Source organism: Trichoplusia ni, chromosome 7 (genome assembly GCF_003590095.1).
Source record: "Trichoplusia ni isolate ovarian cell line Hi5 chromosome 7, tn1, whole genome shotgun sequence".
Lineage (NCBI taxonomy): Eukaryota > Metazoa > Arthropoda > Insecta > Lepidoptera > Noctuidae > Trichoplusia > Trichoplusia ni.
This window is the reverse complement of record NC_039484.1, coordinates 3,700,634-3,717,360: the sequence shown is the minus strand read 5'-3', so window position 1 is coordinate 3,717,360 and position 16,727 is coordinate 3,700,634. Positions and strand designations below refer to the sequence as shown.

Below are 16,727 nucleotides of genomic sequence, written 5' to 3'. Positions count from 1 at the left end.
TGTCAATTTTTAATAAGTGTTCCTTGCCTAGACAAATATCGATTTAAATCTTCTTGGCCCTGAGGGACAAATAGTAGTGGATTTAAAAGCTAAGGATTTACAGGTATCTACATATAAATATGATAGAAAGAGGACTCTTTTAATTCTTTCAAAAGATTCAAAGGTTCTACGGTTTCTCAGTAAGAAATATGGTAGGTACAATAAAAAAATTATTATTAAAAAAACAAAATACCCGACTGCACACTAAAAAAAGAGTAAAACAAGCCCCACAATAATATTGATCAATCAAATGCTAAAAAATAATTATGTAATACCGTTTAAACAATACCTATATTAAAATACACTACAATATGTGTTCTTAATCGATAGTTAAATAAACAGAAACTTATTTTGAATACAAATTTACTGAATATAATTTATAAATGTTGATGGAAAGCATCGCAGGCGGGGACCAACAGAGGCTTATTTATAGTCATTTCGGTTGTGCACCATTTAGCAGAATTTTCGTTGGTGGCGGTCAAGGTGGTCCCCGCCTGCGATGCTTTTAATATAGGTATTGTTTAAACGGTATTACATAATTAGTTTTTAGCATTTGATTGATCAATATTATTGTGGGGCTTGTTTTACTCTTTTTTTAGTGTGCAGTCGGGTATTTTGTTTTTCTAATAATAATTTTTTTATTTATAACTTTTTAGCTGTTTTTATTTAACGAAAATGTTGTAGATGTAGAAGACTATGTATATGTAAGTACCATTTTAAATTATTTCGACGACATTTGGCTTTAGATTACGGGCGGGCAGTATCGAAAAAATCGCTATTTAGAGACGACCGTCAACGACGTGTGCCCTTATGCGTGTGCCCGCATTCGGGCTGTATACTCGAGCATATCCCCCTCCGCACCGCGCCGCGCGCCGCATGCCAGGCCACGCCCTATCTTTTTGCTTGCTAACGCATGAGTTGCTTTGCGTTGACGCAGAATTAACATGTTCCCGTGGGAATTTTGAGAAAAAACGTATCCTATATTAATTACTCCCGTGATTGAAATGAATCTAATGATACCGCATACATATTTTTTTAAAGGGAAATTTAGAAAAAATATTATTATGTCTTTATCCTGTGGGACTTTTAGGATAAAATGTATCCTATGACACTCCCGTAATCAAGACAAATCTAACGATACCTCATACATCAAAATCCATCAAGCCGTTTAGGCTACAGGAGGTCACAAAGGAAAAGACATACATACATACTTACATACACTCGAAAAACATTACCCTCCTTCTTTGGCAGTCGGGTAAAAACAGAAATGACTCTTTTTCTTCCACGAAAATTGGCAGTTGCTGCATCTAAAATTGCCAAGCGAGGCCTCGGTTATTGTTCCACGTGGTCTGCGGCCCAATGCCGGCTTGAACACGTAGAGCCACTCCTGATGCTGGGGTATAGAGCTGATATTACGATCTTAGTAAATAAAACTCGTAGAAACTGTGATTTAGAAGACCTGTCTTCGATCATAGGTTGAAATTACTCATCGCGCACCGTGCACCGTGCTCTGAAGTTTTCTTCGCTGTTTTCTGTTTCACTGTTGAGCACTTTAAAACCGGTAAAGAGTGGACGAAAAAGTGTTTATTTGAGCGAAATTTGTTCGTTTTTTTTCCTATATCTACAGTCTTACATAGGTATGCATTAAATAATTTCAAACGGTAATCTGTAGTAACAGCAAAGTTAACTACATAACTATTATATTGTACTCCATCTTATAACAAAAAAGGTTCTTTAAAAAAAGTACGCACAAAAGCCTTTGAACGGTTTTACTGAATCGAAAATAGTCTTAATTATAACCCAATTGACCGAAATATTAAGAGGTACGCAAGCCACAAATAGCCCCACTTACTTTAATAAACGACGTCCAAAAATTCAAATAGAATTTCTATTCATACTTATACATAAAATCCTTTTTGGTAATACCAGCTCTTAAGAAATATCGTACAAATACTGGCGAAGCGTTTGACCGCATCGTGCTCAAGAGCTGTCGACCGCCCCCTCCCCCCCCTCAAGGAAACCAGGGTGAAATCGTCAGCAGTGTATTACGTATTAAGTAGGTATTATTGATTTTTAACCACTGAACTAAGATGTTTAGGTACCTACTGGATTATTTGGTTTTTATGATGCCAATATTTAGGAAAAGGAATTTTGGGTGAAATTCTCAATGTACCTTGCTTAGGTTAATATCGAAATGATCATTTGTATTGCTAAGGAATAATAATTATGTAGTATTGTGGAAAATCTCAATATTCTACAATTACAAAATAACTTCGTGTGGTTAAGTGCCTAACAGTTTTGTTATTGCAATTACAACGGTTTAACAGATGTTAACGTTCAATAGCGTGTAAGTAAATTTGGTAGAAGGTACAATGGGTTTGACGTTTCCATACCCCTTAAATATTAATAAAGATTACAAAAAAAAACGGTTCAACATAAGTGCGTTCTAAATTTCATAAAACTTTTTTTGCAATGTATTAAGCATCTAATCTTAACATATTATGTATAAAAGGAACAGGGTTGCCTATTAACTATAAAACATGCGGCATTTAAAAAACATAAAAATAATCTCCGTAACATATTTCAAACAATAAGTAATCATTAATTTTACGCGCCCTACATTGCTAGCTCCAAACGTTATGCAAATCCGACGTGAAGAACATAACCAGCAATGCACATAGCTTGAAGTCTATCAAACATGTAAATCAATGCGCATGTCACAAAATTTAAAACGCATCCCGTTGGTCATTGCGTTATTTTTCCCGGCGACTCCGTCATAACTGTTTCCCGCGCTTTACTCGTCACCTGTCAAAATAATGCGCGCTTTTTTCATCGAGTGACATTAAAGAAAAAATAATCAGTTTTCGATTACAATAAATAAACAATAGATAGTTTAAAAAGCAGTTCTTATTATGCTCTAAAATGTTAAAAACGTATTTAAAATTTAAAAATAAGAAACGGTTTCGGTAATATTCTAAATTATAAAAATAAATAATTTAGTTATAAAATCAATCAACAATTATGTAGACATTAAATTTTTATTTAAATTAATATACAAAAGCAAATATAAAATGTTTTAAAAATCGATATTTTTTAATATCGAATCCAAGATGGCTGCTGAGAAGCTGTTGTGGGTAACAACAGTGCTTCTTCGACTATGGCTTGGAGCTACAGACCTGTGTTATGCTCAGTAAGTATTTAATTTATTTAATAATAATAATGAATACATATATCTTTATGTTTTACAATAATAATAACAAACATTTCCCTTAATTTCAGTACTCATAGGCACGTAGGAATAGTAGTGATTGGCAATCTTACTTGCCGCGGTTGCAGCGAAACGGGTTCGAGTCCCGAAACTAAGTTTATGCATTTTGTTTGTGAAAGAATAGTTGAATGGCATTTACTTATTTTTACATGAAGTTACAAATAAATTTTGATTTTCTGGATTATAGTTTTTCTAGTTACCTATCCTAACCGCGTATCTTGTAAGTTGCTTTAAAATGCAAAAACAATATAATTTAATGCGTAGCGGTTTTTTTGACAGTTACTTCAATCATTTATTTTAAAAAGCTAATTCCCGATTTCTGTTTAATTTTCAAATTGCATTTAAAATAAGATCACAGAAGCAAATAAATCTTCTAAGATCACAGAAATTACACAAAAGAACCGGCCAAGTACGAATAGAACTCGCGAGCGTAGAGTTCCGTAATAAAAGTCCCTGAAATACCTATTTTTGGAACTTTCAGCTGTCACGTAACAAGCAGCGAAGACTTACTAATAGTGTCTCCTTTTACCCATTTGAGTGCGGAACCCAAAAACTAACATATACTCTCACTTTTACAATATTATAAACGCGAAAGTTTATATGCGCAAAAACAAAATCCAATGAACCCATTGAAACGAATCTTAGTACACAGATAGTTTATAACCAGAATTAACACATCTAACCCGATTTTATTTTTCCTTCCGGTCATTTTCGATTTGTATGTAACAGCTACTTGTATGTAAGCAACAGCTAGTAGAAGCCATACATATATTATTTTAGGACGACCTCAACATATATACAAACAAAAAAATATGACATTCAATGTTTTGGTCCAAATTCATCCATTTTTAATAAGCTAAACGTTCGTAAACCAGATGTCAAGCCAGATCTAAATATAGCGAGGGGTCATGAGAATGCCATTGTTTTGTATGAAAAGAAAGAAATATAAAAAGTATGTTTTGAGGGTAAAGAGTATTTTTAGATACGCATTTTGTCCTGTGAAGCACGAAAATTGTTAAGTAATTAGGTATTTTCAATCGTTTCAAAAAGGTGGAGGTTCTCAATTCGTCTGTTTTTTTATATTTTTTTTGTGACCTCAGAATTTCGGGATGTATGAACTGATTTTGTTAATTACGTGAAATAGTCATTCTGTAGGTCAGTAGTTTTAATTTGAAAAATATTTTTGTTACTTGACATAATGACTTTTGGTAAGGCTGATTTTTTTTTCAGTTTTATAGAGAATTTTATACCCATCGGGAGCAAAGGACACTCAGATTTATTTCCAGTTTTACAAACTTCGGCGCCTGGAAGTAGTTTGTAAATGTCTCACTAAAGTGTCTAGTGAAAAAGTCAAACAAAGCCGCCGATTAGGCTAAGTGAAGAGACCACACATAAAGTAAACATAATATAGAAAAAGAAAGAAAAAGCATTGATTCGCGATCTTTTAACGCATATACGAGTAGGTACAGAAAAAAGAACGAATTATAATAAGTACAAATAACAATAAGAAAAAAATTATAGTGAAGGAATAACAGGTATAACTAAATATTCTTCTCTTGAACCAGATCTACTCTCCTGACCTTCCAAGACTTGCTGCCGGAGGACCCTCGGTTGTATGACAAGATGCGGCCGCCGAAGATCAATGAACAGCCGACGATCGTCAACTTTCACGTCACCGTCATGGGCTTAGACTCTATTGATGAAACCTCCATGGTAAGATTCTGAAGTTCCACCTCTCAAACCCACGGTGATTCTCCGAAACAAAATAACACAAGTTAACGTCTTCATCATCTTCACCAACTGGTCTACGTAACTGTAGTGCTTTTTTTTCTCTGTCACGCAGCCCACTGTATCCCACAGCTGGGAAAAGGCCTCCCCCAAATCCTTCCACGATTGCTAAATTAATAGCCATCTAATAATAACTTTACGAACGGATAAAAATATTAAATACTATCTGTTGTTATAGACGTATGCTGCTGATATATTTTTTGCTCAAACCTGGAAGGACCATCGTTTAAGATTACCCGAAAATATGACTACTGAGTACAGGTAACAATTTTTTATATAACTCAAAACTTTTTATGTCAAGTTAAATGTGTTAACAAAGGCAATAGTTGATATAATATATTGCTATAATATAAACTTTGACATTTGACTATGCCTCACTCCTTCATACGGCTGTAAGGAAGCAAAAAGGCAAAACAGTTTTGTAAAAGCTTCGAATTCAAATTATGTAGATTAATATTTTTAACGTCAAATTACAATGGATCACACCAAAATTCTCCGACTCTTCACCTCTTCCTAAGTGCTCCTTCAAGAGAAAAATACGGCACAATAATCTCCCTAGCAGCAAGCTTCCTATACCTACTAACCACCTCACATTACAGGCTTCTAGAAGTCGACTGGCTGAAGCACATGTGGAGACCAGACTCCTTCTTCAAGAACGCCAAGTCGGTCACATTCCAGACGATGACCATCCCCAATCATTACGTGTGGTTGTCCAAGGAGAAGACAATACTTTACATGGTGAAGCTGACGCTGAGGCTGTCCTGTGCGATGAACTTCCTCATCTATCCTCATGATACACAGGAGTGTAAGCTGCAGATGGAGAGCTGTGAGTGTTACTTGAATTTTCTGATTTTGGATTTGAGGTACATTTGTTTGGGAGAGTCCTGAAAAAGTGATGAGAATTGAAAACTTAGTGAAATCACTAGGTGCATAAGAAGTGCGTTCTAGTTAGGAGCGTAACGCCATTTCTAAGAGTAAATATTGTCTCGTTAACTAAAGTTTGTATCATTGAGATTAAAGTTATATGAGCTACGCTAACTATAACACTACATATAACTTTTGTTTTGAAGAAGGAATATTATCTTTGAGGCTCAGAAACATGCAGCTAATATGCACATAGAGAAAGACAAGCATTCGTGGATCACACAAACGCTTGTTCTACGTGGAGATCGATCCCGCAACACGTCGCGCACGGTGGGGTTCGTGTTGACCACAACCACTAGTGCAATCAAAATAGTTACTTTTTTAATACTTGTTATCATTAATTTTAGTGTTATTGATAACCTTGGTATATGCAACGAAATTAATTTGCTACGAATTTCGTAGCAAAAGTCGTAGCTGCCACACTAGTTTTCAAAAGTTTTTTGTTCAAACATCATTACTAAACTCTTTGTTCTCACAAACAACAACTATTCATTTGTTTTCATACAAAAAGTTTATAAATAAATCCATTTGGTTACATGAATCAAACAATTATTGCAGTAACTACACGATGACTACATTGTACAATGCGGACCCAAAAACATTACACTTTTTCTCCACCACCCCACCAATCACTATCAAAACCAAGGTTGATACGATCTAATCCCACATCATGAAGATCAAAGCACCACAGCCTTATACAAAATGTCAAACATAGATTATAATTAGAATAGTAAGTGGCTGTGTCGGCGCGTCCCGAGAGCCGCTCAGGGTATAACGAGACGGCCGAGAGCTCTCGAATATATTTTTATGCTTAGACGGGCTATGTCTATAGATTTTGAACTTGGCTTTTAGAATTGAATAGTTGGCGTTTTGTTCGTTGCTGGGGATAGGTATTGATTTTGGTATGGTAGTTTCTTGGTTTGATAAGCAATTATGTGGTTACACAACAAGTTTTTGTTGTTGTATAATTCGAATTGATTCTTTTCTTTCTTTTATCTTGAACTAATTCTGATGTCGAATGGCTTAACTATTATTTGATTAAATGTATAATGATGATTTGCAATAAGATAAGTTAACCGAATTTGATTGCAGACGCAACAAAATAATTTATTCACATATTTTTTTATTTTAAAAGTCACCAAAGTAAGTATATTGGCAAAGATGATTGCCATCCAAATAATAAAATGATTATATCTTACCAAACAATAGAAAGTTATCTTGCAGTATTACAGCGAAGAGTTCATTGTAAAATAAATTACAATTTAAAACACACCCACTTTCTGTCTCCAATAACAACGGCAAAGCTACTTTCAACAAAACAATATTTAAAAAAGATAAGTTTAAAACGGATCAGAATCACCATCTTCAAAATGTACCCCCCAAATCTCAAAACAACTCAAATACCAAACAATATAAAACCTAAGTAAAGTTTGGCGTGTGCTACAAAAAAATTACAGGCTCAAGAGGCTTCTAAATGTGGGCCAAGTAGACTTGAGGGTCCTCAAGGGTCGTCAACTCAGCTGCTTCTTATCGTGATCAGGGGGGGGGGGCTATAAATAGGCCCGACGGGGAAAGTGGAAAGTGATGCTTCTGTGATGCACTTGAAGCTAGAGTGCGTTTCGTGGAGAACCGTTAAGTTTCGATTTCTTCAGAGATGCGCTTTCGAGGTCAGATTTGGGAGATAGTATAGGTTATTGGGGAATCTCTTAGCTTTAGGAGGTGGGTTAGTAGATACTTTCTTATCTTTTTCGTGTTCGTTGTTATAGGGTTTAATGATTGAATTTTGTATTATATCTGCGATATCGTTCGACATGTACTTCAATGGGACTTCGTACTTGAGGCGACCCATAACGCGTTGCTTTGAATTTGTATGGCGGTAGTCACTCTTGGGTTTCCTCATCGGTAAATTGTCTACTTAAAGAATATTTATCATTATGATTATAACAAGTCTTAACTGTCCCACTGCAGGTCAAAGATCTCCCTTCCCTAATTTCAATTCATACCGGTCTATGGCGAAAAATAGGCCAGTTTTGACAAGAAGTTATCGAGCTCATCCTGCCATATTCTTCTTTCTCTTCTTTCTTTTCATCCTTCCGTCTTAGCAGCTTCTGAAAAAAACAACAACCAGACCAATTACTTTAATTCTCTTTTAATGGAATTTAAACTTTATATTATGCGAGCTAAATGTAATAATTATGTTTTCTACTAAACTACCTATAACAATTTTACCTAGCAACAAGTTACTTTGTCAAAGTCCTGAATTTAATCAGTAACGATAAAACGAGTCGTCAAACGTAGTTACAATTTGAAAGCATTCCTTTCCCACTAATGAAGTAACGCGAAATGTACCGTTCTAATTAACGTTGCTTTGACTTTGTAGACGAGATGGAACGTTTTTCTTGGTTTCGTATTAAGAGAGAATGTTGTAAAGAGTGATATTAGTAGTATTGTTATTGTTTATTGTCTTAATTTGCCCAGAGCTGGGTTAAGAACTCGCGCTCTCCATTATTTTGTCATTCTATTTAGGTTTTCATGCCCAAAGAGTATAAACGGAACCGTACCTACCTATTACTTTGGATGTGCCGTCTGTCCGTCCGTCCGCCACCATGCTGTATCTTATGAATCAAAATTTCGCAGATTATTTGTCGATTATCTGTTGCGCTATAACAACAAATACTTAAATAAAGACACTTTGTTTCGTTTATAAATTTGGTAAGGAATTTCAAATACATTCGATTGTGGGAACCCACAATTTATATGTAGCCCACCGATTTGTTAATTTTCAGCCTTTTTGTATGGAACCCTCAGCGTTCCGAGTCTGACTTGTAATACTTTTTATGATTATGACGTCCACGTTCACGAACGTTATCACGTTCTTATTATGATTCGCGAGAGAGACCTATGTAGTCTTGTTTTAGTTTGAGGATATTCGATGGATTTGCAGATGGTTTTGTGACTATTTAAGTTCATTATCAGTACGTTTGAGTAATAATTTTCTAAACCTTTGTGAAATCTACCAGTACTATTTATCTGTAGATTTATTTCTTTTTCTCTCATCAAAACAGCTACAGTTTCTATAAAAATCATCATCACACCGACCAAAGGACAATCCATCAAATTTCAGACGTTCTCACAAATCTTTCAAGGCTTATCCATAAAACTGAAGGTTCATTAAAACTGCGGACACCGTAAACCCTGATCCCAAGTGCTCGGGTACTAACAACCTGCCTTTGAGGCTTTGACACTTACAAGCACTGCTAATGACGTCACACTCTGAGGCCGCGTTTTGTGAAAGAGCCTCATTTTTTGAGTCCTTCATCTTCAGTTTTAAAGCTTTCTATGTCATTCTGTTTATTTTTTATACAGTTTTTTGGGAAATAATCTTTAATAGCTCAAGGGTAGGTGGTCATTACAAATATCTGTTTCCACTAAAGTTAGAACTAATTGTATCACTTTAAAAACAATTAGGAATATGAAAGTTGTAGAAAAAGGTAGAGTTGTTTGCACCAGAAATTAATAATATGATTTCTTCATGTTCTGGCAGCTTATATTTGTATTTTAAAAGTTGTAAAAAAAACATTTGTCACTAAACTATGTACGGAGTCACATAATCAATCACATGAGAAAATGCACAAATGCATGTTAATAAGGGCAAGGGTTTATTTAATGGTATTTTAAACACGGGCCAAAAACGGTTTGTTTCATTTTATGTAAAGATTAGAAGTAATGATGGCATTTTAAACTCAAAATAGAATTGTCCAAACAGGGGCTTTAACATCACCTCTTGATGCAGGTGATTCTTTGGAAAATAGCACACGTAGGGCAATCCGTTGCAAACGAGAGTTCTTTTTTTCTAAAAGACGACTGCCGCATTGAGTATATTAGTATTTGTGGCGCGGGGGTTTTCACAAACATTCAAGCCACATACACAAAGGCACCCAGATCTGGTACAAGCATTCGAAGGTCACAAATATTTGTCCCTCAAAACGTTGCTTTCAGTGAGATTGGTTTCCTCAGGGTTGAACCTACAGCAACCGTCTAACAATACTCCTCTTCTACCCTCAGTATCGCACACCACCGACGACCTGATCTTCCAGTGGGACCCTGACGTGCCTCTGGTGGTGGACGAGAACATCGAACTGCCCCAACTGGAGCTGGTGCAGAACACCACAGCTGACTGTACGCAGGTGTACTCTACTGGTAAGATTTGAATCATTAGCTTTTCTTGTTTTCGTCTGGGCTGAAATTTTACATTTATTATACTAGATGATAATTTTGTAAAAGGATATTTTTTTCAATAGGCTTTTGACTATCTTTTTCTTAAATACGATCTTTACGGTACGTACCCTCAAGTCACATGCACAGAGACACCTAGACTCAGAATAAGCATTCGTAGACCACACAAATGCACACACGTGTGCTTGTCGTGCACAGTACGTTAGTCATGGTGACTTCTACCACTCGACTCTTTACATCCTACAGCTAAATGACTCCCGCGCTAAGCGCATCCTGAAAAAAGGGGGTTTTGACAGACAGACATACAAGAATGTTAGTTAGTGAGTTAGTTATTTTAGTTCCGTAAATAAAAACATTTATTTATTTAGATTTGTTCTCTGGTACCATGCACATTAAGAACTGTGCTTGGGATGCTTGCTTCGTTACTATAAAATTATATGCGATTGATGATCGATCGTGGATTGAAAAAGGCGTGATAATCGATACTAATGTCAGCTTCAATCCTTTATAAACGCATCGTCAACTATAAGACTATCTGAAACGTCTTCACATAAAAATATGAATTCCTAATATTATAAACGCTAAAGGTGTGTATTGTATGTATATGAACGTATGGATGCTTGTTCCTCTTTTACGCAAATCCACTGAACGGATTTAGATAAAACTTGGTACACATATAGGTTATAACCAGGATTAACACATAGATTAGCTTGTATCCAGATATCATGTTCCCATGGGATTTTTTAGATTCGTAGCAGGCAAATCCGCGGGAAACAACTAGTAACTTAAAAAAAAAATGTTGATTTATGACAGTAGGTATACGTAACAACTATAAAAGGCAGTTTAAGGTCAAATGGATCAAACTATCTCCAAATCCCTCTTAAACCTCATTTGACATTTGAATTTCAGCTCTTGCTAAGCTAGAAGATTATCAAAATGGAACTAGGTTACTTCAGATTAAGGTTATGAGAGACTGTTAGTGTCTATACCATAAAAATTTACTGACGCCTGTTCGTGGGCTAATGGATAGCTTCAGGAATTTTGTAATCTATTGACAAACGGCTTTAAGATTAATGAGTGTCTTAATGTTCTGAAATTTTCAGTTTTTTAAATTCAGAGACAATTAATAGAAAAACGAATCGTACATGCAAATCAGTGAAACAGAAGAAAATCACTAAACATTTAATCATCAAAAATAAAAGTGAATAGTGGTACACTATGATGATAAATAGCCTTTTTGCCTTTGTTTATTTATTTGATACTTAATAGGTTTATAAGAAAAAAATGTAAAAGGGTGTTGCTGGCTCGGTAAGAAATCTTTACCAGCAATCCCGCAATAGAAAAAGGGACGTATTTAGGTGTGGTTTCAGCAAAAGCCATAAAAAATTGTGATTGCTTAACATAGAACATTGTTTAAAAAATAAAACGTCGACTACAAATTAAAAATTACTGAGCTAAAATTCATGTCTTTTTGGAACCAAATGGCAATTATTTCACCTTGAATTAAAAAGGGATCAACAAAATCTGTTCCCATAGTGCTTGGTAACAAACTTAAAATAATACAAACAAATTGATAACCTCCTTCTTTTTAAAGTCGATTTAATGTTAAGGACGAAGGATGAAGGCTTTCTTAAAAGCATCGTAAACTAACTTCTCTTAATATTCTTTCAGGTAACTTCACTTGTTTGGAAGTGATCTTCAAACTGAAGCGGCGTCTCGGGTATCACCTCTTCAACACTTACATACCTACTTGCCTCATTGTCATTATGTCTGTAAGTAAACCGTGTATTATCTTTTAATGAGGGTGATGAAAATTTAGTAGCAAATACTTTTTCCGACGTTGTTTCTAGTGAATATCAATTTAAGTAACGAATTATCTGCTTAATCCTTTGCCCAACTACAACATTTTATATTAGGTTGATAGGTTCTGTATCTTAACAGTTAGTTAAGTACCAGTGTTTGACTAGTCTCAAACTAACTAAAGCTTGTATTTAGATATACATATATAAATATGTACAACTGACATATTTATTTAAATATTTCTAAACACATTTATAATATGGATAATTACACTCAGACAAAGCAAATTAATTTGCTCTTCACATAAACATTATCCCAGAGATTCGAACTCAAGAACTCCGGTATGGCAATCAGGGTCACTAATCACAAGCCCCAATTCTGCTATTTAAAATGGTCGATGAGTGATTGAAATTTGGCTTAAAATGACAATTTTCGTATTCTCTTTAGAATTTTACTACAAAAAATTGGAAATTCAGTACGGGACGGTTCGCTCAAATTCAATACAATTAACTTCCAATTATTATATTCACCAACTGCTTGAGAGAATAGGAATAATTTCAAATTTAATCCGGTTGCCACTCATTCACCGGCCATTGTTAATAGCAGAATCTGCAAGTAGGATAATATACCATAACTTTCACATGGCTTTTTTGAGAATCCTTATTCGACAAGTTAAATTTGCAGTACGTAAAATTGATAGGCTATTTATCCACGCAGTGGGTTTCCTTCTGGATCAAGCCGGACGCGGCGCCGGCGCGCGTGACGCTGGGCGTGACGTCATTGCTGACGCTCTCCACGCAGCACGCCAAGTCGCAGGCGCAGCTGCCGCCCGTGTCCTATCTCAAAGCGGTGGACGCCTTCATGTCAGTCTGTACCGTGTAAGTATGAAACGAAATACGTAACTATTAAAAGAAAAACTGTTTATTAAGTAATTCTAAATAATACATAAGTAGCAAAAATCTACTACATCTAGAATATTGAACTCATCATCATCATAATCATCATCCTAGCCGTTGACTATTTTGGGGTCAGCTTCCAGTCTAACCGGATTCAGCTAAATACCAATGTCTTACAAGGATCGACTGCCTATCTGACTTTCTCAACCCTGGACAACACGATACCGTTGTCAGACTTTTCAAGCTTCTGACTACCGGTAACGACTGTCTAAGAAAAAAAACAAAAATCGTCATCATCATCGTCATAGTCTTTTCCCAACGAAAAAGGTCTCTTTCCACTCTGAAAGTAAAAAAACCCAATTATTTACATTTACGTCTCATTTCCTCGTCACTTGTTGAATGTTTAGGACCATGGATATCACATTCATCAATTAGGAATAATTGATGAATGGATTAAGTTTGAATTTTAATTTTTGGGATATGAATCCCAAAAATTAAAATATGTTACATGTTACATGAGTAACATGTTAAGTTAATGAATCGTCTGTCAAACTTATATGTGTGTTGCTTTGAGTCAATCTATTAATAAACATTAATTTACTGACAATTGACCAATTAAAAATATGTATTAGAGCAAAAAACAGACCAGACTTTGTATGACGGGTGAAAATGACAAAAATCTTACCGAGCTCTATATTAAGAATGCGTGCATCTTTATGACCCGAGCGTTTCAAACCCAAACGGTTCAAAAATATCAATACCAATGAGATTATATTTCCGCTGACAAGCCTTATAGGAGCAGAGAGTAGCTGTGTCGTTAGATGTTTGAATGCCATTTATTTTTATTCAGGTTCGTGTTCATGGCGCTAATGGAGTATTGCCTGGTGAACATTGTTCTAGGTGATGGTACCGGAAAACCTAAGGTAACCAAAGGCATAAACATTTATAGCGTACAAGGTACAATTAAAACATCCCCCGACAGTTAAAGGTTTCACCATCCTAAGAACACTCGCATATAATTTACCTTTTATGAAAAACTGAATAATAAAATTGAAATCGCTTTATTCGTCCTGGAGCTATAATTCCACAGACAGACTGTCACGTCGAACTTATGACACATCTCCTTTTGCGGAAAAGCGGCTAAAAATAGCTTAATTCTAAATTGTAGTAGAAATCTGGCTTATGGCAGGTGGTACTTATAACTTCGCAGAGAATAGCAGTTGGATAAATTTTAAACGTTGATTTTTAGAAGATACTTGTGTTCCCCAGGATGCAGCGGAGGCCGCTCGCGCCAAGACCCGCGCCATCAACATCGACCGTTTCTCACGCGTCTTCTTCCCACTTCTCTTCTCAGTGCTCAACGCCATCTATTGGGCGCACTTCGGACAGTACATCTGATGGATTTGTATAGAACTGTTATATTTTGTTTGTAGTGATATTGTCGATTTTGTTTCTTATTGGTTTTAGATTAAGGTCTAATTTGTAGTTGAACGTATGCAACGAACGAATTATGATTTGAATTAAGAGTTTATTTGCGTTGCATACGTGCGATCTATTTGTCTGTATTTTTATAGTTACATCTTTATTTTTATGGTGACTACGATATTAAACAGCCAATCATTTTTAGTGTAAATAGATACTTTTTTTGTTATACTTCTTGCTTTTCCACGCAATCCTTTGCCAGGCTGTATTTTTTTTTCTTTATTAATCGTCTTTGTGATAGTAAGATTTATCAAATTATAACTACTATGTACCTATTTCAGTATTACTGTATTCTTTTTCATTATTTTCTTTGGAAATGATCACGGTATCAATATTATCTTAATCTAGGATGTTATAAGAATCAAAAAACTTTATCCTTATCGAAAAACTAACTTACGATTCTAAATGATCTGTGTCTTAGTGTATCTATATAGTTTAGTTCAGCCATAATCAACCTTTTCTTGGGCTTACTTATTCAAAGGATATAAACTAAAACCTATTACTAAGGCTTTTTCGTCTGGTCCTCTGTCCGTCCGTCGGTCACAAAGCTTTATATCATAAACCATGACAGCTGGACGGGTAACATTTTACTGATGACATAAATAAAAAAATGAAAATCGTTTGTCACTATTTGACTCGCCCTTGACTAGATGTCGAGGTCTATAAGCAAAACAATATTTAGGGATCCTCGGAAGCGGTTAGCGGGAAAGCAAGAACGAAGCGAAACTTCAATCGTTTTACACTAAATTTGTGTTTGGGAGAGCCAATATTAAAGGCCCAGCCGCAGGTTGAGTATGGCTGGTTTAGTTAGATACTTTACAAGCAATTCAAAACAATTTTATTACTAAGTAACCTCCACATTATTTCATCTTACAAATCGTGCTAGTTTTGAACTCAGTTTCTAAAATTCTGATCAATGAATCTCTTATGAACGACTTCTTGACCAAGTAATTTAATCCTTATGTAGCGGGAGGTTTCACAAAAATTCAGGGTATCTACATGCTCAAAGCCACCTAGAGTCAGGACAAGTGTCTGTGGATACGGTTACGTGGGGTTCAAAAACGCGGCACATGGCGCAAGTTGGGTGTGTCGTGATGACTTTTACCATTTAGCTGGATAGCTGACCTGATTGATTGCATGGTCAAATAATATGAGGGCTTAAGTTTTTTACTTGGTAAATTACCTCGAAATATTGATCAGTCTTTCAAAACTGGGTTTAAATGTGGTAAAAATCAATGAAAAACATTTTTCTTTCCAATTTAACATCATAACATGCATTATCTTTGCCCAGCAATGGGATTGCAGGTCCACAATATAAAACTTATCTAATAACCTGTTATCAATTTTACAAATTTAATTAAATATAAGTATTAGATCATTTAATTGACAATTCGCTAAACATTCTCAAAATGTACATCTACTATGGTAACAAGAAACTAAATTTAAATATTTCGGCTTAAGTATTTGAAAAACCACAGTCATGTCGTTCTTGGAACATTGTCCTTGCAGTCATGCGTATGGTTTTGTTACCACGAGGTCCAAGTTCTATCCCAACACAGGCGTTGATACTTACCACTAAGCCTTTCTCAGAGTTATATGCACTTCCTTAATTATTCTAAGACACCAGTGACAAACGGTGAAAAAGACATAGGATACAAAAACTAAGGTTACAAATATTGAAATCTGAAATCGCCAACCCGCGGTAAACTAGCGTGGTGATCAATGCTCGGATCTATCCAATATAGAAAGAGAACTGTGCTAAACCGTGGAACGTATGCAGACCGGTATTAATATAATTTCTTGTTAAGTGACGTCTTTTTTCTACAATGGCTCATAACCTTAAAAGGCAGCAGAATGTCCTCTGTTTATCAATGCACAAATATATTATTTAGTAATTAGGCTCATTAGATGTATAATTGATGAAGCACAATGTGTATCGTTCGTTTATTTACCCAACGTGACCAAGTAATTAGACGAGGAATACGAAATATAACTAAAATGGGAACAGGGACAGATATGTTAGTCATTTTCCGTAGTTACATAATATCGTATGTAATTGTATGCCTTCTTCTTCTTGCTTGTAGTAAAGTGATGGCAACAGAAAGGGATGGGCATCAAGTATGTCTGAACTGATCACATGATGGTATTAGACGGGCAGATTTCCAAAAAAGTACTGAATACGTTTTTTTTCATTTTATCACATCATAAAAATGTAGGGATAATAAAAAGCACATGATGAAACTTATGGTAGTGGGGGCTGGTAACATCACTTGCTAGTAAAGAGCGTACTGGTA

General features: G+C 35.4%; 1 protein-coding gene across 1 annotated transcript; it reads left to right on the top strand.

Annotated features, from left to right (window-relative positions):
* Positions 1-3,119: 3,119 nt before the first annotated feature.
* LOC113496242 (glycine receptor subunit alpha-2-like) lies at positions 3,120-16,727 on the top strand. The gene is made up of 9 exons (XM_026875411.1): positions 3,120-3,229; positions 4,873-5,020; positions 5,274-5,356; positions 5,695-5,921; positions 10,085-10,219; positions 11,927-12,027; positions 12,773-12,933; positions 13,802-13,874; positions 14,221-16,727. Exons 1-9 carry the CDS (start codon positions 3,150-3,152, stop codon positions 14,347-14,349), a joined length of 1,137 nt encoding a protein of 378 aa, XP_026731212.1. The 5' UTR covers positions 3,120-3,149; the 3' UTR covers positions 14,350-16,727.

What these genes read in the sequence shown, in the direction of transcription:
- LOC113496242 (XM_026875411.1), top strand. Translation starts at nt 3,150, where the DNA reads ATGGCTGCTGAGAAGCTGTTGTGGGTAACAACAGTGCTTCTTCGACTA. An exon ending in TAAGCTGCAGATGGAGAGCT is followed by an intron (nt 5,922 to 10,084) that starts GTGAGTGTTACT and finishes TTCTACCCTCAG; the next exon opens with TATCGCACACCACCGACGAC. An exon ending in TACGCAGGTGTACTCTACTG is followed by an intron (nt 10,220 to 11,926) that starts GTAAGATTTGAA and finishes ATATTCTTTCAG; the next exon opens with GTAACTTCACTTGTTTGGAA.